This window comes from Lepidothrix coronata, unplaced genomic scaffold (assembly GCF_001604755.1).
Source record: "Lepidothrix coronata isolate B3197 unplaced genomic scaffold, Lepidothrix_coronata-1.0 Scaffold178, whole genome shotgun sequence".
In the NCBI taxonomy this organism is placed as follows: domain Eukaryota; kingdom Metazoa; phylum Chordata; class Aves; order Passeriformes; family Pipridae; genus Lepidothrix; species Lepidothrix coronata.
In genome coordinates, this window is record NW_016690358.1 from 784,386 (window position 1) to 805,853 (window position 21,468).

Sequence of the window (21,468 nt, forward strand, 5' to 3'; positions counted from 1 at the left end):
ATTCTCAGGCTTCTGCTATGCATTGCCTCGGGGCACTTTTTTGAATGTTCCCTTCTCTGGGGCTATGACAGTTTATTACTCAAAGGCTGTGTGAACCTGGAGGTGAATGCAAACTACTCTGGCTCGGAACAGCAACCACTGAACCCAGTTCACGCTGAGCCTTTTGGGACTGCATAATTTCTCCTCATTACAACTTCTGCCTGTGCTTTTCAGGATGCCTGTGCTGTAGTGTATGTGCATGGGGGGATGCTGCTGGGGGCCAGCAGTCCCTCTGCTCGTGGTCATGCTTGGGTTCTGCACATCTCTTTCTGGAGGTCCCAGGAGGATTTGATGGTGCAGGAAGAGAGAGGTTTTGCTTAGGATCCAGTGGCTTCCTGAGTATGAACCAGGGCATGTTCTTAGCAGACAGTTTTCCTTTGAGAAGGTGGGCAGTGATGGCGAGCACAGCAGCCAAAAGCCCTGGCACAGGGAGCACTGTGGATGCAGCTCCAGTTGGCATTGGAGCAGCAAGGCCTGATCCCTGGGCAGCCAGCAGTACCAGAAGGAGCCCCAGTGTAGGTGCAGGTGTACTGGTAAATCCGTTCTCCTGCTGACTGGGGTTTGTTCCACTGAGGTGGGGATTTCAGTCCTTCTGCTGCATGCACAGCTCAGGTGGCAGAGCTGCAGTTCCCCCAAAAGCACCACCCACCACCATTTCCAGCAGTCCTGAGGCATGCATCACCCCAGGACATTGGGATTTGCTTTCAGGCTGTGCAGATGTTGATTCCTAACTGGATATTGGGAGACAATCTTAGTTCTTTATGTATCTGAGCCCTGAAGAGGAATGGTGATGCCTCCCAGCTGCATGGGAACACTACAAATACCGGGGAGCCCCCAGGACTGGATGCTGCAGCGCAAGTGAAGTGCCAAACCCTCATTTAGACACTTTGTTACATTGCTGACTTCATCAGAGCCACCAGTCCTTAGGGGAAGCTGCATTTTGGGGTGACCCCCATAGCAAAGCTCACTGTCTGCGAGGTCCCTGCCGTGCTCCTGGCCCCTGGCTGGGAGAGCAGGGCCCGAAGAGGTGACAGGGCTGCACCCTGTGAGTGCTGCTCTGCAGTCAGCACAGCTGGTGGCACAGCACGGCTGCCCCGGGGCTGTCCCCACTGCACAGCCTGACATCAGCCTGACAGCCTCAACAGCTGGTATTTGAACCCTCAGATTCCTTTATCGTATTTTTGTTTTTTCTTCTCTCTGTTTGGTTCCTGCTGCCCCTTTGGCCTCTCCAGCAAGGACTTCAGCCCACCATTACAATACTCTACATATTTTCCTCATTCTTTTAATTTCCTTCCTTCTCTCATTTCTCTCAATCCCATTACCATCTCCTCCCCAGGAGTCCTGTCTTTGCACCTCTCACTTCTGTTTCACTTTTCACAAATAACAAAACTAAACTGCTTTTCTTTGCAAAAAAAAAAAAACAACAAAAAACCACCACCAAACAAAACCCCAAAAAACCCACCACAAATAAAACCACAAAATAAAAACACACATTTTGAAATGGGCAGAAACGGATGCACAGAGCAACTGCTTCATGTCAGCAACGTTGTCACAGAAATAGAAAATGCAGTTCCAGCTGAAGCACATCATTTAGACCCCGTGTACGCTGGGACTGGCAGACAGTGTATTTACAGCAGGTGCTACATAAACAAGCCTCTTCCTTGCTTGGCACACAGACCTACCCCAGGACTTAACCGTGGAAGGGCAGCTTCCCCGCGGTGGCTGCGCCCACACGGGTGTCTTCAGGTGCGCCTGGCAGGGATTGCCCCTGAGCACACATCTGAGTAACTCGGACACGCTGCCGGCAGTGCACAATCACTACCTGCTCTGCTCTGCCGTGCTGCACCTTGGGTTGCCCTCAGGGAGCCGAGACCAAAGCTTTTGCTGATTTTATGCACACAACCTCCCGCAGTATCGCTGCGGCCGCCCCGCCTCCCTGTCCTCCCCTGCCTTACCTTGGGTTTTCACCCAGAGAAAAGAGGCGAGAGAAACACTAAAAAAAAAAAAAAAATCCAGGAAAACGGGATTACAAACCCACAAACACTGCCATAGGAAGATCTGAGGTCAAGCATAAAACCTCTAACTCATTTCAGAAAATGGATTAGATTTCAAGCTGCTGGCACAGCCTGGTGCTGTGGTAACGACATGCACTGGATGGGAGGTGTGAGCTGTTGTTGCTGGGTGCCTGTCTGAACACCCCCCTGCATTTTAGTCTTGTTGAAGGAGCCTGGAGCCGTGATTCAGAGAGAGCTGCTAATTAAGAGACAAAGTCCAATCTCAACCTAGCTGGCTCTGTTTTTACATAATTTTATTTTTTGTTTGCCGAGCCTTTTAACTCACTCCACGAACCAGCAGAGCTGCCAGCTGATCTCCTACTTTTCCCTTCGCTTTCCAGTGCAGTACAGAACGTGTGATTCTCCACAAACTCCAGGCCTTCTACCTTTGAGTCTGTAGGTTTAAAAGGGAATTTATTTTTCTTTTTTTTGAATCTGACATTTTGTCCTGAAAGGATGTGAGGCACACAGAACTGCTGAATGTGGAAGCCACCACAGGAGGCCAAGACATGATATTAAAAGGAGTTATGAAAGAAAGCAAGCTATTGAAGTGTAAACTCAATTTTACTGAGAGTATGCTACAGATCAGAAATGAGTAGTTTGAATCCCTGGTGCAATTGACACCAAATATTAATAGTTTGGTACAAGCAGGAAATACAAAGAGTTTAAAAAACCTGTTTTCTCTGTGTTTCCAGAGGAGAGTTTGTTTGTTAAGGCACCGAAGACCCTATATTTTTTTAATAACATGTATCTCAGTCAGTATCATAATTACAGATTTCACTTTCTTTCGATAACTTCACTCACTGACAAGGCTGGGCTCTTGATCCCTATTTTCTTTCTGGATTAAAAGAAAACAGTACTATGTCTATTTCCTAGTCTTGGATCCCTTTCTCGGATTAAACCTGCAGGAAGGAAAAATGCAATTTAAATCACTGCAGGACACTGTCTTCCTGCAGGGAAGGCTTGCAGGAGTATGGCAAAGGTGGGAAACACGGCCCTGCAAATCCCACTGAACCAGTACCTGGAGGAAAGTCCCCGTCCTGCCCATGGTGTGGTCACCTGTGCTGTGCCACTGACCCGGGGCCAGCCCCCGAGGCTCGATTAGTGCCTTGAATGAAGGTGGGACCTTGAATGAACCTTCCTGGTAGGTTACTCAGTCTCCCTATTTTCTGCTTAATAACAAAGGATGGAGTGAGTAGTTTCGGGTATCTCAGGAGTGCTGGCAAATGAGTCACAAAATGTGTTAAATTTATTCAGTTGTCTTTACAATCCAGTATAAGTGTGAGTTCTGTAGAGAGATTTGTATCAAACACCATCTCAAAACACTCCACAGAAGGTCCCAGAGTAATTTGTTGTAGGGTAAAAACAATCGCTCTCTCACAAGAGGCTCACTGAGACTTTTCAAAGAAAACTTTGAAACAAATTAGGGCATAAAAAGACAAGTTTCTCCTGCTGCAGACCTGCTTCTGCGAGCCAAGGTCAGGTTCCCAAAACCACCCCCTCTTCTGAGAGGGGCTCTGCTAACCCCACTTGCATCCCTGGGGTTTCCTCTCACCTGCAATCTTATTATTAGAGACATTTGCATGAAGACAAGGCTTTTCCTAAAAGCAGCAGCTCCTCACGAAGGTTTCAGGTTTCCAAAACAAAACAATTCACAAACACAAGAGGAATCCAGCTATAACTTTTTCTCCATCTCCTTCAAATCACAGCATCTGGGACCTTTGGTGCCCTGCACCAACTCAGGAGGACAAAGCCAGGTTTTGATCGCAAATTTGTTGATTTTGCCTCAAGTGGCGGCCTGAGAGCCTGGGCTGGGGGGGGGCCGGGTCCGGTGGAGGGTGTGAGGGGAGGCTGTGCCTCGGCCCGAGCAGTGAGGGAGGGCTCCGGCCCGGGGGCTCCTCGGGGGTCCCGCACAGGGGTGAGGGCGTTCCTGAGGGCTCCGGCCCGGGGACGAGGGGGTTCCTTAGGGCTCCTGCCCGGAGGTGAGGGGGTCCCACACGGGGATGACGAGCCCCCCGCCTGCCCCGCCGCCCTCACCTGCGGGCGGGCGGCGCCGGAGGGCGCGGGGGCGGCGCGGCGGGCGGTGCCGGGAAGAGCGGCCGGGCCGGGGCGGGGAGGCGCCGGAAGAGCCCATTTCCTCGCGGGACGGGACAAAGCGGCGGGGCCGGGGACGGGCCCGGAGCGGAGCCAGGGCGGCGGCGACCACCCCACCCCATCCCATCGCACTCCACCCTCCTGCGCCCCGGTAAAGTTCGCGGGGCCGCGCGGCGCGGCCCCTCCGCGCCCCGCTCTCGCACTTGGAAACTTTTGGGCGGCGGGGCGGGCCCGGCCCTGTGGCCGCGGCGCCGCGGGAGGGACGCGGGGGGGAGGCGGGAGCGGAGCGGGAGAAGGAGGCGAAATGAGGGGAGAGGAGCGGAGCGGGCCGCGCCGGCCGTGGGGCTGAGCCGGGCCCGGGCTGGGCCGCGCGGGGAGGCCGCGCCGGGCGGGGCGGTGGGGCCGGGGGAGCCCGGCCGGGGTCGGGGGGGACCCGCCGGGTTTGGGGTCTCCAGGGGCCGTTTCCCGGGTAGAGGCGGCGGCCGGGCCGGCTCCCGGGGAAGTTTCGGGGTGGTGGGGCGGGGCCGAGGCCCCTCCCCGCGCGCTCCCGGGCTGCGGGCCGGGCCCGCCGGGAGCCCCCGGAGCCCCGCTCGCCTCTCGGGCCCCGGTTTCCCCGGGCGGAGCAGCCGAGCCGAGAGCTCTCCCTCCCTCCGTCCCGGCCGTGCGGCTGTTCCCCCACAGGAGCGCCGGGAACACGCCTCGCTCGGCCCCGCCACGTTTCCTGACACCCCCCTCCAGCCGCTCCTGTGCCGTAGGGCGGGCGCTCCTCCTTCCCCGACTGAAAGTTTCGTGGTACTTTTCGCAGGCAAAACGTAGGAAGAGCGTACGAGCTCCCGGGTTATGTGTGACCCCTGTGCCTGCTGCCGTGGGGTTCCTAGACAGTGAGGGGCACCCGGCCTTAATTCATTGCTAGTGCCGATTCAAAACACGTGAAATCTTCCAGGCTGAAAGTTTGCGGGAAAACGTGCGTCCCAAGTTACGTTTAATGAAGAATTGGGTGTGATCAAGGCAGATTTCCCTGCCTGCCCTTGGCCCGGCAGCCCTGCCCAGGAGCTGGCGGGTGTCTGCTGGCGAGGGCCATCGATCGCTCCCTCCCAGCTCCCCACGAGCCACCATGGCCGCGTCCTCATCCCGGCTTTGGAGTTCTGGCTCCGGGCGTGGCTGGGTTATCTGTATTGAACTGCTCTGGGAGCTCTCTGCGCCCCCCTCCCCGCCCCTTGTTTGTCTTTGTCTTTTGTGTTTTGAGATGGGAGTTGTGCAGAAGGTGTTCTGGGTGCTTAAGTTACTGGTTTTCTGCGTTTTTCCCGCACTGGGACTGGGGAGGTGGAAGAGGCTACACCGGGCTTCCAGTCCTTTCAAACCGGCTAAAGGCTGGGGCGTTGTTTTTTTCCGTTCCAAGGTTGGTTTGGGGGCAGGCTTGTGTGTAAGTGGAGGTGAAAGCCCAGCTCGCTTTACAGGGTGCAGTTTTCGGTCTGTCTCGGGGCTCTAAGGCCATGTTAAGTGTTTACTTATTTCTCCCTGCTGGATCGAAACTTTTTGTTTAAAAGGACGTATTTTGATGTTGAGTCACTGTTTTTTATTTACAGAGGAACAGTTTTTAAAATATCAAGGAAATGTTTCTTTGACTTTTCTCAGCAGAAACAGACAAAAGGTTTATTAATAAGGCTTTGTTTTTGGAAAGGCTTTGCCCTAACCTTTTCCATGACAAACAACGTGCCTTCATTCTGTAGGTTTTTTTTTCAGTCAGCTCTAATAATAGGCCTCTGCATCGGAGATTAAAAGTTTACACAAGGTGGCAGGGGGGAGCGCAGCGGGCAGAGATTAGAAATCCTGTGTTCAAACCGATGGTTTAAAATACAAATGTAAATACTTACCTCACAATAAATTTTCAAGCTTTGTGAAACATCAGCACTTCTGTGCTGACGTGTGTAAAGGCAGACATTAATGTGCAGCTTCTTCACAGGGCTTCTGTTGGTCTGATAAAGTTAACTGAGAGATGTAATAGAAAAGTAATTTGTGTTTTTTCAGGAGCATGAATATCTTCCTTCTGCAGCTGTAAGATTGAGAAACTGATCATGCATAGGAATCCACATTAGTAGAAATGTTTATGAATTGAAAATACATTTTAGTGGGACTTCAGCTCTGCCTTAAAATTATGTCTGCTGTTACTATTTGATTTCTAAATGATCTTTCTTATGCAGTGAACAGAAATATTTAGTGGCCAAACCAGCCTGCTCATCATAGGTGGACAGTGGGGCTGGTCTGCAGCGAGGACCTATGTGGCCATGATGTTTCTGTTCAAGGACTTGCTGTGTTTCTGAGGTTTTTGTCTTTGCTGGACACTAAAGGGAATGTGATGATTAAAAGAGGACTAAGTACTGTTTTATTAGGACAGTGCAATATGAAATGGTCATTCAACATGATCATGTATCAGACTGGTTTAGGTTGGAGGGGACCTTAAAGTCCATCTCATTCTACCCCCTGCCATGGGCAGGGACACCTTCCACTAGCCCAGGTTGCTCCAAGCCCCGTCCAACCTGGCCTGGGACACTTCCAGGGACAAGACTTCCTATTATTGTGCCTTAACTGGACAACACTCCCAATTCTTGTGCTACAGAACTGTAATGCATATAACCTTGAGGAACTGGATCCTTTACTGCTCTGGGAATTCACCCTAATTTAGTTTTATAGCTAATCTGGAATAGCTCCATTCAGTGAGTTTATAGCTCATGCGTTGGTTAAACAGTGTTGCAGCTTTACAGAAAGTGCAGATGTTTGATAATTACTACTTTTAACTCCATACTATTTTAAACCAGTGAATGAGACTTAAAATAGAGCCTACCACAAAATTGCATGCCAGCACCCTCACTGGAAAAGCTCCTCTGAAGAGACAAGCACTGAGAGTGACCTGCTGTGCCACAAAGCAGAACTGGGTGCAAATGGATTTACTGAGGTGAAGGAGTTGCAGGAGGAATGCAGTCACTGCAACTCAAGTTGGGATCATTCTCCTGGAAAAATTGAGACTCCTTATCTGCCAGTCAGGGCGAGAATGGGTGTAACTCTGATTTCTGGTGTGCAGAGGATTAGGCCAGACTCTTCTGTTGGCAAATCTGTTACTTAGATATGATTCATAATTCCTCATGACTGATGGATTTAAAGAGCCAGCTACCTTTTCTCTCAATATGATTACACAGTTTTGTTTGTTAATCCCAGATGTACTATGGAAACATCTGCTAGTCCTTTGATATGTGTTTATAAATATCTCTGGAGTAACCTTTTTTTCCCTGTGCTTTGTGAAGTGATAGAAATTATTAAATACACACATCTAAACGAATGCAGTTTGCAAAGGGAAGTTCACTCCCAGTCTATTGACGTGCCCTTCTGTTACAAGATTTCTAATTTACAAGACAGCTTCTTGATTAATCATTTAGACTCCTGAGAGCTTCTTCTGGAAGGCTTTAGGTTCAGGCACCTCTCCCCATGTCCTGGGCTGCATCTGAAAGTGTGACCAGCAGGTTGAGGGAGGGGATTCTGCTCTGCTCTGGTGAGACCTCACCTGCTGTGCTGCCTCCAGCTCTGGGGCCCCAATATACAAAGGATGTGGAGCTTCTGGAGTGAGTCCAGAGGATGCCATGGAGATACTCCAAGAGCTGGAGCCCCACTGCTCTGGAGACACTGATAGAGTTGAGGTTGTTCAGCCTGGAGAAGAGGAGTCTCCAGTGGGACCTTAGAGCCCCTTCCAGTGCCAAAGGGGCTCCAAGAGAGCTGGAGAGGGACTTTGGACAAAGACTTGGAGTGCCAGGACAACGGGGAATGGCTTCAAACTGCCAGAGGGCAGGGATAGATGGGATATTGGGGAGAAATTGTTCCCTGTGAGGGTGGGGAGGCCCTGGCACAGGTTGCCCAGAGAATCTGTGGCTGCCCCTGGATCCCTGGAAGTGTCCAAGGCCAGGTTGGACAGGTCTTGGAGCAATATGGTCTAGTGGAAGGTGTCTCTGCCCATGGCAGGGTTTTAGAATGAGGTGGATTTTAAGGTCCCTTCCAACTGAAGCCATTCTGTGATTCTATGGATGGAAAAAACAAACATGAGGCCAGGTGTAGCTAAAGGGAAAACCATTACCAAGGCAGAGAGTGGAACAGTGATGATGAAACCAAGCTGAATGCCAGGCAGATCTGTTTTAGTACGTGGAATGACACAAGGAGGGAGGAGTGTTGATGCATGTTACAGTGCAAGAGAGAATGAAACTCCTGTACTGTTTCCAAGGCAGTGAGGGGGTTGAGAGCAGAGCAGCCAGGAAGCTGGCAGCAGTGTGGCAGGTAGGATTGCACTGGGGATAATATGAGACAAAACTTCAGCTCATGGTGTGCTTTTTTTCCCCAAACAACACCCAGTTCTCAGCTATCTGTGCCCTGTTATGGAATGGTTCCTCAGGTGGCTGTATATGCTGATGGTTTTATGTGTGGAGCTGATGTTGGGGAGCAAATGAGATGTTCGTGTAAATTAGGGTAGAAGAGGCTGTAAACCCATTAGTGCACCCTGTTCTGGACTGAAACTAATGAGCTTGTGGAGCTGCTGAGGGTCAGGAGAAGAAAAAAGATTACTTTTTTTATCTGGAGGTTAATTGATGGAAGGGAGGGAGAAGTGTAGACCAGACAGTTCTGGCATTGCTGTTGTTCAGCAGAAGGTCAAGAGGTCATTTAGGTAAATACTAAATTTGCTGCTTTTCACTGAAGTCAAGAAGAGCTAATGCTCCCAGGATCACATGTGGTGGTTTGTGCTCCCTCTTCCACTGCCTTTCCCACTCCCCCAGGGGCTCAGTTTTCATTCACTGCTTTATCCTGGGCACTTGTAAAAGTGATATCTATGCATATCTAAGGCTCTAAGAGGGAGATTATTCTTCCCATGTCTTTTTCTGGATGATACAACCTCAGCCCAGAAGATCCACTTAAATAAATGGGCTGCACAAGGGCTGCACTAGCAATGTAGCTTTACACTGCCACAAAGGTCAGTTTAATTTTTCATGTAAACAGGGCTGAGCTGTGTGCCTATAAAATGGTGTTTAACCTGTGTAACACCGAGCAGGTCAGTATTCATCTCCGCAAAGTGCTCTTGAGATCTTCAGCTGAAGCCATAGGTGGGTAAATGTTGTTTTTAATTGACTAGAATATTGAATTCAGACCCAGTGCTGTTGAACAGCAGAGGACAGAACTGTGGTATGCTCAGAAGCAAGAAGGTGAAAGTGGGTGTGAGCACAACTAATCAAGATGTACAAGCTGCCTGTTCTTTACCCTCTTTCTTGCAAGTATGTCCTTGTAATATATACTTGTAATACTAATTTCTTTTAGAGTGACTTAGAGACCTAATGAGTGTCATTGCTCGATGTTGGAGAGTTGCTCATGGTCTTGGATAATTCATGATGGGCTGTGGACATGTATGCACGTGACACATCTGGTATAAACTTCACTTACAATTTACCATACAGTTCATTCCAACCAGTACCTGATGTTTTGGAGTCTAAACAACCTGACACTTAAATTATTTATTCATTTAAAGACGGAGAAGTTGAACAATGAACTGTAAGTGGTGTGCAGCGGTTTGATGTGATCTGATTGCCATAGGTTGAGAGGTCCATTCAGCCTTTTGTCCTGTCGTTACCCATGTCATGATGTTTTGGTTATCCTGGTCCCATCAACTCTTTTTCAGTCTAGCCCTTGTCTGAGGCCCTAAATTAGAAGCCCTTCACCTGGCCTTGGCCCAGCTGTCATCAACAACAGAAGGAGGGAGTAAGGCGGGAGCTCTGTGGGTTGTTTCCGTTCCCTTGTCACTCTGTTGAGCGCTTTCCTCTGGCTCCTTTGATGCCTTTGGGGAGTGATGGATGCTCTTGGATGGTGTCTGGTGTTGTGCTCTTGTTCTCTGGTCATAACTATTGACCCCTGCCACTTTACTGACTCCCACAATCATTTATCTTCCCCATATCCTCCCCCACCTTTTTCTTGGGTGGTGGCAGTGTATAAAGCCATCCCTAAAAGGGAAACCAACAGGCAAGCAGTCAAACAGTAAAACCCTGAGAGAAGGGCAGACAAGTAGCATTGCTTCCCTGAGGTTCTCTGCCAAGCTCCAGCAGTGTAGGAGCTTCCTGAGGCAGGAGTTGGAGCCTGGGCTGAGCTCTGTTCCACAGATGTGCCCAGGGCTGGCAGGAGCCCACGTGGCTGCGGGCACTGCCCGTCCTGGCTGCAGGTGCAGACCAGCTCTGTCACTATTCAGTTCAATGACTGTATCTTAAATTTAGAAGCCTTGTGAGTCCAATGACTTCATACAAACTATAAGTAAAATGAAAGATGCAAAATATTTTTTGAGAGAGTGAAAAGCAGGAATCTGGTTCGGCTCTGAGGGGCTCTGGAGTGGTTTAAATTTCGGTACAAAGTATTGACTTTGTAGTTACTGCCACTTCCAGTGTTTGGAAGATGTATTTAATTACAAACCACTGCTGTTGGAAACACATTTCCTAAGTAACATTAAACAGTGCATCCTGAAAGCAGAGATGTGGGTAAGGCTTTTTGGACAGCCTGTGTTTGTTACTTTGTGGCTCTTCTACTGCCAGTGGAGTCCTCAATCACAGCTCTCTTATTTTGTATGGGTACAGAGAGGAGTGCAGTAATGATTGTGTGAGTGGTTTTTTCCCCCTCTCTTAGCTGGACTTGGAAGAAAAAATAATGACATAAAATGCAGTAAGAGTAGGAAAAAAAAAAAAGCTGGAAGGTTTATTTGTAGTAAAACAGAATAATGCAGATGCGTTGTGCAGGGTTCAAAGCTTATAACCTCAAGGAGAGAAGTTAATTTCTGGTTTTTATGCATCAGTACTTTAGCATCAGGTGTTCTAAGCTGGTTTACTTAGTTTACAAAATTGGTTAAGACAATTTGAATATAATTATTTGATTAACAGAATATTACTGTGGGCCTAGGGAGAAGTCAGTGGTTCTCAGTAAAAGATGCAGTGTTCAGCAGAACCAGAGGCAAAGTGCTGGTGGAAAGCCAATGGAACAGGATTTCTTGGCTCATCTGGTTTTTGTTCTGTAGCTTTGTCATGTTTCCTGTTCCTGGGGGTGAGAGAAGGGGTGGAGAGAGAAAAATGTGTCTTTAATCAGATGTAAGTTGGTTTCCACTTAGTAAATAGCTGTATTACTACCTTAAAATCTCTTTTTCCTGTAAGACCATTCAAACAGTGACTCCTTCCTCCCAAACCTTCTGGTTCCTTCCTGTTGCTTTTGTGGAATGTGGGTGGGACAGTGATACTCTTTTCTTTTTTTTAGCAGAAGCTGCTTTAATTGGTCATCCATATGCGAAGGCAGTGACTCCAAAGGATTCCTGTCCAGGCAGATCATTGTTAGCTCTGACTCTCCTGCACCACGGTGCACCCTTAGCAGGTTTGTACTTGACAGGAGGTGGTTGTGGCTGTGCAGGTAACTCTGGGAAGCATCCAAAAATTCATGGCACCGCTGTGTTTTCATTAGTACCTGCTTTGCTCTTCTGGAGAAGCTGCAAAGTTCTCACCAGTCAGTGCTCGCTGTGCTCTGCAGCCTGGCTGGCACTTTGTGGGGAGAGGAGATGGTGTGTTAGAGCCTCCTGCCTTACCTACTCTCCCGGATAGCTGCAGTCATTTAAAGATGCTTAACTCATCCAAACCACACTCGTGCATTCCATTCCTGTTCACTCCTCCTTCCTGGGGTTTGTTTTTGTGAATCCCTCCCCTTCTTACCTCTGCAAGTTGAGAGTTGTCTGGGGGCGTGTGGGGATGCTGCAATTCTTCCTGTGAAAGTAACTCATTGTTTGGAGCTGGGAGGTAGTGCTGAGGGTTACCCTGAACATAAAGTGAAATTCTCGGCCTTGTCACCTGTGGGGTTTGTTACTTTTTTTTTTTTTTTTTTTAGATAATTGCTTTGTAATTTTTGTCTAAGACTGACAGAGTGTTCCTGAATCAAAGTGAAGGACCAAGAAAGGACTCCTAAAGGACTTTTCCTAGGAAACTTAGAAAATGTTTTACTTTGAAGAGTCTTCACACTCCTTTGCTCTAGTAGCTTTTGCAAATGGAGAAAACTTTTTCCGTTCTTAAAACATCACGAGTTTTTGTTATGTAGCCCTTAGTTGCTGCTATGCTGAGCATGCAAGTGAGAAAGAGTATGGTATTTAGTCTCTGTTAATACAAGACTGTCCATTTGCTCCATGTTTAAGCAGATTGTCTCATCAAACCTCTAATTATAGGGAGTCTCATTTTTTTCAAAACATGCATGTCAGTATTTGTGTACTTCTGACTGTTTTAAATTGCTAATGAAGGTCTAGATTTCCAAGATGTGGTCAGCTAAAAGCACTGAAGGGTATTGCATAACAACATATCAATTTAGGAATGAAAGTGCAGTTTCAGTGGGGTCAGATTCTGGTTATTTCTGATTCTTTAGCATAAACAGCACTTTTTATTGCAAGTTGAGTGCTGAAGAAGATCAGAACAAAAATTCCCAGGTTTTCTTTTCCCTTTATTGCCAGCCATCAGTGGGTTTCTGCAAGCTAAGCAAGAATCAGTTTTGCTGCACTGGCAAATTCTTGTGCCAGTTGATAAAGTAGACTAATTTATAACAACCTTTTTCTTATTTAAGGAATATTTGTGGCAAAAATTAACTTGTTAAAAGGTTGCCCCTTCTTGGATTCATTGCAAATGTGAGGTTGGTAATTGGAACCTGTGCTGGCATAGTTTGGGGTTTGAAGAGCTGTGCTCTGTAGCCACAGCCTAGTTATTATATCTGCACTGACTGTGTATCCCTAGGGTCTGAAACGTGTGCTGTGGTTCAGAGAGTGCCAGTAAGCTGTTCTTCCATTCTTTCTCAATGATTTTAGGGAAGCTTCACACAGTTTTCCACCTCAGGAGTGGGAAGAGACACTGAGGGCTCTCAGTAGTTGAATTCAAGGGGTCCAGCCCTGCCTGGGCTGTAACATCCTCTCTACAGGCTGAGTCTCCTCATTGTGTTTGAAAGTATGAACCTATAGTTTGAGCCTACAGCTAAATGTGAGAGATGTGGCTGTGTGAGGGCTGGCTTTGGGAGCTGGAAGTTGCCATTGCTGCAGGGGTAAGTTCATGACAGATGTTGCTGTTTGCTTAAAATGCAGGTGTGTTGCCCTTCTGCATGGCCAGAGCCATGACCTGACCCACAGAACAGCTAAAATACAGCACTTACAAATCTAGTGGTTACTTGTTCTGATTTTGGAAGCTTGCTTTCAGGGTGGTAGTAGCACAGATCTTCAGCAAAAAATGGCAAAACCATTGTGAAGGCACACTGAGTGGTTTATTGTTAACAGCAATAGCTTGCTGCTCATGACACATCTTTTCTTTTTCCCAAATACAAAGTTTTGTAGCTAGAATATTAAAATTAATCTTGGTTATATAGGAGATCCTCTTTCTTAGAAAAAGCATGTGTGTCTTCTCAAGCAGTCTTGATACTCTGTCAGTCTTTGTGGAATTGGAATGCTGCGTGTGCTTTGGAATCTGGAAACTGTGCAGAAATGAATTGGGTGCTTGTTGGGACATACTGGGATATCCATCTGGACAGTTACATGGGTATAAGCCTGAGTTTGGTTCCTGCATTCTTTTAGGATGTCATCCATGAACTGGAGCCTTAGTGTGACATAAATAAGTCACTAATTGCTCGTACCTGCTGTGATGGGGCTTGCCATGCACCTCCTTTCTAGCTCCTTTGAGACAAAACAATGCTGGCAAAAAGGAAATGATCAGAGCTTAACTCTTACATAGCTGAAGGCAAGAGGCTGCTGTTAGCACTGGCTAAGAAAACATCATATTTGTGGTTGTGAAATCGCTGTTGTGGTCCCAGGAACACTGCAGAGTGTGCCTTCATCCCCTCAGTGACAGCTAGACTGAAATGGAGGCGTGAAAACCTGTTGTTGCAGAGTGTGTTCCTGATTTTGATGGCAAATGAGTTGCTCAAGATCCCCAGCACTGTGACAGTTTGGAAGCTGCTGGGAGATGGCACACAGTGCTTTGGGGGTTGTGTTGCATCTCAGTCTGGTGACGTGTCCCATCCCCACTCCTGTGTGACGGGGCCTGGGGTGGGGTGGGGTGGCTGTGCTGCCAGAAGGGGAAGGTGAGGGGCTCTGTGGCTCTGCTGGCAAGGCAGTGGGCAGGAGATAACACCCATGTGGGAGAGGAAAGAGTTCTAAATGCCATGGATTTTTGTGGGGATGCTGGATTAGGTTACATCTCTTTACTCAGTAGCAAGGTCTAAAGATTTGCTAAACCAGCTGAGAAGGGGAGAAGCATTTGCTTCTCACTGGTTCTGTAAGGCTGTCTGATGAGCTGTTTCAGATGCCTCTCTGTGGGCCTTCTCCAGAAGAGCAGCAGAGAAAAACATATGAGAAACAGATTATGAGAGCTGGAACTAGAATGGCACTGGTGAGAAACAGGCTTGTCTGAGCCCAAACATTGTCTTTTCTCTTAGTTGGTTACTGCAGTTGTGATAAAAAAGGTGTAGCAAAGTTGAATATACTTGAGTGGCAGAAAATGCTTTGATAATAAAAGAACACAGTCATTGATTTCTACAGAAGTTTGTTCTCTTCAGTGGTTTCCCATATATTTTTCCATGTTTCATATAGATACCACGCTTGAAAGTTTAGTAAAATCATTATATTCAGTGAAAACCAGGAATTTGGGATTGGATGGAGATGGTCTTACCTCAACACCAAGTTGGGACATGGCCAATGTATCTACTCAGACCTGAGAATTTGAAGGCACTCCTGAATTTAATAATACAGACACAGCCAATACATCTCACCTTTACCACCAAGATCTGATTCTCGTGAGACAGGTTCAACTCAAACTTGCCCCGTAAATATAAATAAAAGCTTTGACACAACATGCAGCATCTGAGTTAGTGTTAATATTTCTGAGTGTGAAATTCTAACAGTAAGGATTTCTAGGGAGGTAATACCTGCATGGCATTTAGGGTGGGGGAGAAGATTTGGTAGCTGAGCAGATGAAATTTAAGGTTGAAGGCATTGTTAGAAGAGGATGACTCCCTGTTTTTAGTTGTGTATACTTGGTGTTAAATAAAACCAGCTTAAATAAAACCAGCTTAAATGCTCTTTGAAGAGCATCACATATACCAAACATCCTTGACTAGCAGCCATTTGGCTGCCAAGGGGAGTGTTGCTTTATTTGTGGAATATGGCAGACAAATCGATTTGGAGACTGTGAAGGGAAAGAATGAAACTTTTTATTTTCTGGATACTCCTAGTTATATGAAAAACAAGTTTGAATTGTCAGTGGGGCATGATGAAACCCCTGTGTGTGAGCTGGATTTAGTATGAAGTGTGCCTTAACCTTTTGGAAATCAGAACTGTTCAGAAGGTTTGCCTTAATGGTATGTGTTAGATACCCACTTCCTGAAGATCTTTGTCTCTTGTCTGCTACCTTGAGCAGGGATAAAGGATCCCTGCTGGTTATCAGGTGGGTTGGGTATTTGGATGACAAGCCTTGGGAACAGGGAAGCTGGTTTATTTTCTGTCTGGTAGCTGGGTCAGTGTTGTGAATCCCACCATGTTCCATCATCATGACTTGGGTGATAGAATAAGGGATTTTCCATTATGTGGTACAGAAAGGCAGTCTAGCAGCATGGTAGAAAAACAGATTATCATTCAAAATTATTGTGATATGACAAATAAAAAAGCTGCAAAATGATGCAGTCAAATACCTATTACTGTACCTGGGCCCATCAGCTGCACAGGATGGGGACTAGGAGGATGTCTTCCAAATGGAGAATGTCCCCCCAGGTATAAAATGTTCTTGTCCCATGTTCTTTTGTTGGGCATTGTGGATAGCATAATGCTGGAATTCAGCATGTGGTCTGTTGTGCCTGGCCCAGGTTAGCTCCTGCTGTGCCAGTCAGGACGTTCCTTGAATGCTGACTTCTCTGAGAAAAACCAGGAGGCACCAATGAGTGCAGTTAAAAGCTTTAGAAAGCAGCCTGTCAGGAGAGTTAAAACATGAAGCCTGACAGCAGATAGCCTGTTAAAGACCCTTCAGGTAGCACAAGGTGGTGAGACTGATGCACAGGAGATGAGCAGTTATATTTTTTGCTGCATAACCCAAAGAGATTTGCTCTGTCCAGGGATGGGTTCCTGCAGGGTCACTTGGTGCAGGGCAGGTGGGACGTACTTGTCAGAAGTGCCTGAGGTACAGCCAGCGCTGCCTTCAGGTGTGTGTGGGAGTGCAACCTGGGAAAACAGGACCACGAGCACTAGGCCTGTCTGTGATTTGTTGGGGTGCAGAGCTCACTGTTGGAATTGTGCTCCTTCGTGGGCTTTTTGGAAAGCCTTGGGTGCCTTCAGAACACTTCTGCAAAGAAGCTGCAGAGCTGCATTCCTCTGCTTGCCAAAGTCTAGAAATCATTTGCATGCCAGTATTGTGGAAATAGGTATCTGAAGTTATTCTTAAAGCCTTGAATTACCAGTTTTTGAAAACACTCCGACCTTTAGTTGTGGCTTTTGGAAGGAGCACTGTGTGCATATCTCGGTGTGTTCCCGGCAGGCCAGCTTCTGTAGTGGGGTACAAAGTGCAACCCCAGCAGTTCAGCCATCCCTCTGCTCAGGGGTGTGCCCTCACTTCTGTGAGCAGGACTGGGAACTGCCCTGGGGGCACTTCAGAACCAGAACTCCTTTTGGTTCTGCTGCAGTCTCACCTCCTCCTTCAGGACCGGAAAGGAAATTTTTATAGTTCCCATCTTACTCTGAGCGTGCAGTGGCCCACAGGTGTGTGCCAATGGGGGTGTCTGTTTGGAAAAGGAGCAGTAGACTGGCAGTAGTGGTTGCTTGAAGCAGAATGGAGACCTGTTCCTAATCTTTAGCTGTTGAGGCCTTGAGTGTTTGTAGAAAGCAGGGCAAGTTGTCCAGGGATGGCTCTGCTCCCACAGCTGCTCATTGGCTGGAGCAGTAGCTCCAAGAGTGGCTTCTTTAAACAACTGCTCTTCCCCTGTCCTCGTGTCCTTGCAAGTGCACTAAACCCCAGTGAGATGTTGCATTACTGTTGAACCACCATTGTGACCAGTGTAATAACCCAAAGGTTTGCAGTTACTGTGCTGCATGGTGAGCATGGTTTAAGGTTGGGGCTTTACATGTCTCAGCATTAGGTGTGTGGGGAGGACATTCCCACTGCCTGCAGAAGCTCTGATTGATGTTCACTTCTCAGTGGCACCTGGTTCAACTTGGCTGTGACATCCAGCTTTGCCCTGTGTTCCCACTTTGGAGGCTTTGCCAACAGTGCCAGGTGACATCTCCATCGCTGGTTGGGCTCACAGCAGTGTCTGTGTGGCACAGTGGGCCAGATGGGGATCTCAGCCCACCCTGCAAAAATGGATTTCTTTCCCTTTAGCCAAATCAGTTCTTCCCCATCTGGTTAATCGCTCAGACGTGGGGAAAGCTGTGCCAGGACGGAGGGGGTGTGATGTGTGAACGGGAATGAGTTCCTGGAGGGGTGTGGGAGGATGAACGTTGGTCTTTAAGCAGCTTTTCTACTGCTTATGAAACCACAGGCTGGGCGACCACAACTCCTTGTGCACTGGTGATGTTCTGTATGTTCCCGCACTGAGATTCAGCGTCACTCACTCTTCTGCCTTGTCCTTGAAATTCCTGCTCTGAGCATGTGTGCTGCTGTGTGTCCTGGGTATGGCAGGGCTGGGGCATGGACAACCTGTTTCTTTGCCAGCGGGGGTGCCCCCTGGCCTGCCTGGGTCCCTCTTCCAGGGGACATCCTCTCCCGGTAGATGTTACAGTGACTGTGGTCCTTGTGGGGGTTATGGTGGCTCTCCAGGAGCTAAAGGTGGAGCACTCTGCTACAATATCCTCTGACAGGGTTTGTTGTTACCAGATTTGAACTCAGTGAGGGAGAGCTCCAGCAGTCACAGGGAAAAAGTAAGTTTTCAGAGCACTGGAGCATCCTCGTGGCGAGATTGCAGCCCTGGCATTTGTCCTTTTATCCCCTAAACCTACCTCACCCATGTGTAGGTAACCTATAGCCTGCTCCTGTATTCTCCACAAGTATTTAATTGAATAAACCTATTTATTGCAATGCACAAATGATATCCAAGCCATTGCTGCCAAGCAGTCTTTGGTATCAAGCTATGCTTTTTAAATAAATTTCAATAACATTGCTACTAAGTGGTTTTATAGACCATTACTTCTGGCCAATTCATGAACTATTATACTAACGTATTTTCAGATGAATTGCCTTTATTATTCTACTAATACAATTAATGTATTGGTTACCTTGTCCTGCACTTTGTTTCTGTGAGAGGCATAACATCATTAACTGTATAGAAACAGCCTTTACCTAGAAACCTGCTGGGCTTCCCAGAGCCCTGGGTGTGTTTCTCAGAAACCATAAAGGCTTTCAGTGTATGTTTTCTTGTCTGCTTACGTAGGAAACATTCATGCTGATCTAATTGAAAGGGAATAAACCAGTGAAATTCCTTGTGGAGAATGGGATGTTACCTGGAGGTGAAGGGCACTTCACAGTGTGCTCTGTGCCAGTGTCTGGGCTGTGGAATAGCCTATGGATTTGTGAAATGAAAAGAGGGTGATCAGGAGAGAAGGTTAATTAGTGAGTTCAAAGGGCTTAGTGGTCAGTGTCAGAGGCTGGGCCAGGACAGGAGGTGGCCACCCTTCACATTCCTGCAGTCAGCTCCCTGGGGCTCTGGAGCTGCAGCCTGGAATGTGCTGCGGGAGCTGGGAGCCCTCACCTGCACCCCTGAGCTTTTTCAGTTAAAGCCATCAGAAAGGTTTCACATATGCCAGCATTGATTGGGCTCTTCCCAGTCTCTCTCTTTTTTAAGCTTTCAGCTTTTAAAGTTTTCTTTCTGCCAGCAGTGTGGGCACCTGGAGCGTGGGCGGGGTGGAAAGCTGAGTGCAGTGGGTGAATGTTCCTGCCTGGGCCCTGGTGAAGCTGCTCCTCAGGGTGACAGCTTGCCAGGGCAGAGCCGTGCGGGCAGTGGTGGTGTGAGTCCTTGATGCCTGTGTGGTGCCCGTGGTGTGAGGGAGCTGTGTGCTGGCTGGGGCTCAGCCTACCAGGAGGGGTGCTGAGCCCCCCGAGTGCCCCGCACCTTTACCCTGCCCTGGGGCAGCAGCAGCCCCCTGTGCTGCTCCTGCACTGCTGACTGACCGTGTTGGGATAGAGCAGTTGGTTATTGGTACGTGTTGTAAACATGGTTGGTTACCAAAATTAGTGCCTTGCCTCCTGCTTCTTAAAAATAATGGCACGTTGTGCTCGTCTGGCAGCTTTGGGGACATCTGGTGCTGTCAGAGCAACGTGACTGCTGAGATGCTGTGCAGGCAATGCCCTGTCCAGAGAAAGGTTTTAAAATATCGGCTAATAAGCTTTAAAATGACTTCAACAGTAGGTATTTAGGAAACGGGGTGGAAGGGACTTGGGGAATGTATTTCTCTTCCTGACTTCTTGAAAAATAAAAAGTTACAAATGTGAATTTAGTCTTATGATGAATTTTGAGGGCAGTGCAAAGCAGGAAGAGGTAGAATCTATTCTGTCTGAAGTGGTATGAATTGGTTTTATGGATTTGTAAATACTTTAAATCCATTTTTTACTGCGGTTATGGTTCAATTTATTCTTTTGTTGTGCTGTACAGCATCACAGTGTTAATCCAGTGATCCATTGTAGTTCATTATTTTTAGTTTTATTTTTTTAGACTACTGGTTTCAACAGCAAAGCTATTTTAGTAGTTTCACTCAACTTTTTCCATAATCATGTTTGCTGTTCCATTGGGATGTTGATATAAAACTGTAATGGGAAGGAACGGCTCTGTGACAGCTTTGAGCAGATCTCTTCATGCAAATCTGCTTTTCTCTCCTATGTAAATGTTATGGGGAAGTGTAATAGATATGTAAGCTGTTAAGTATGAACCAGCTGGATTTTCTGGCTTTGTAAGGCTTATATTCACTGCTTTACCTTTGTACTCCCAAAGGGTGAATTGGGCAAAGGGGGAGGCTGGGTGGGTTGAGTTAAACCTGGCTCCTGATGAGTAGCCCAGACATTGCCCATCTTGTCATGGCTCTGATAAAAGTATGGCTTCTCAATAGGTTTTTGTGTGGCTTTATTTGGTTTTGGCTTTATTTTCTAACCAAAATGTCCAGCTGATGTCTGTATATTGTCGTAACAAGCAGTTTTTTACGTTACTATCAGTCGAACCAAAACTGTTTCTGGAGATGGTATAACCTTTACTTGCACTAAATGGATGTTTTGTGTTTAATAATCTCCATTTAATTCCAAGATACGTTCCAACAGCGTTAACAATAAAAAATTCTATTCATGCAACTCTTTTCTTCTAGAAATGACTGCTGTCACTGCAGCCAATGTGAACTTCAAATGGGACCCCAAAAGCCTGGAGATAAGAACACTGGCGGTTGAAAGGCTGCTTGAGCCTCTTGTTACACAGGTGGGGAAAAAAAGGGGACAAAATAAACCTTCATAAAGATGTTTTGATGTATTATTTCAATTAGGTAACTTGCAAAGCCTAAGTTCCAAAAGTAAAAATACTAAAAAATTAAAGATGGAAAGACATTTACAAGTAGTTTCTTTGTTCAGTGTTATTGTAAGAGTTGCTGGGCAGGGGTGTGGTAAGACTGTGCTGCTTCAGCACTGGATAAGACACAGTATTTCAATTAGAAGTGCAGAACTGCATGTTAGTAACTAATGTTCCATGCCTATGGTTTGTCCTGGCTTTGTGACTAAGAGCTGCTTTCTCCATGGTGTACATGTGCCTGTGAAGTGCACTGAAGAGTTCAGGAAGGGTGGAATAAGACTTGTAAATGTGAGCTGTGGCACTGGGCATTTTGAAGATTCGTGGAAGAGGCTTTCCAGGAGGTTTGGAAGAGTAGGTACACTGGAGACAGTTCACTCATCTCTTCTAACATTATTTTCCTGGAATATGAGATGTCTAAAATGACAGTACAAACTAGACATAATTCCTGCGAAGCACAGACTGGAACGATCATGTTTTATTTCCAGTATTAATATCCCTTTAGTCATCAAACTGCTGTTCCCCTGGATCCTCAGATGGGCAGTTCTGCTGTAAAGCTTTTTAGCTGAAGTTACTGATGGAGTCTTTCCTTAAGAGAAGTTGTCTTAATTTGGCAAACTTAACTGAGCAAACTAGTTCATAGGACCTTTTTGTCCAAGTTCAGTGTCTGAACTTATTCTTTAAAGAAAACAGGCTG

The 21,468-nt window shown here is 47.2% G+C and overlaps 1 protein-coding gene across 3 annotated transcripts in view; it reads left to right on the plus strand.

Annotated features, from left to right (window-relative positions):
- The first annotated feature begins 4,218 nt into the window (after positions 1–4,218).
- CTNNA1 (catenin alpha 1) overlaps positions 4,219–21,468 on the plus strand; it is a 119,447-nt gene continuing 102,197 nt past the window's right edge. Inside the window, exons 1-3 of one of the 3 annotated variants that reach the window (XM_017830428.1) lie at positions 4,219–4,338; positions 11,499–11,612; positions 20,581–20,687. In XM_017830428.1, the coding sequence (XP_017685917.1) occupies positions 20,583–20,687 (105 nt within the window). In that variant the 5' untranslated portion in view covers positions 4,219–4,338; positions 11,499–11,612; positions 20,581–20,582. The remainder of the gene's footprint in view (positions 4,339–11,498; positions 11,613–20,580; positions 20,688–21,468) is intronic. The other 2 variants (XM_017830426.1, XM_017830427.1) reach the window with 2 other exon arrangements.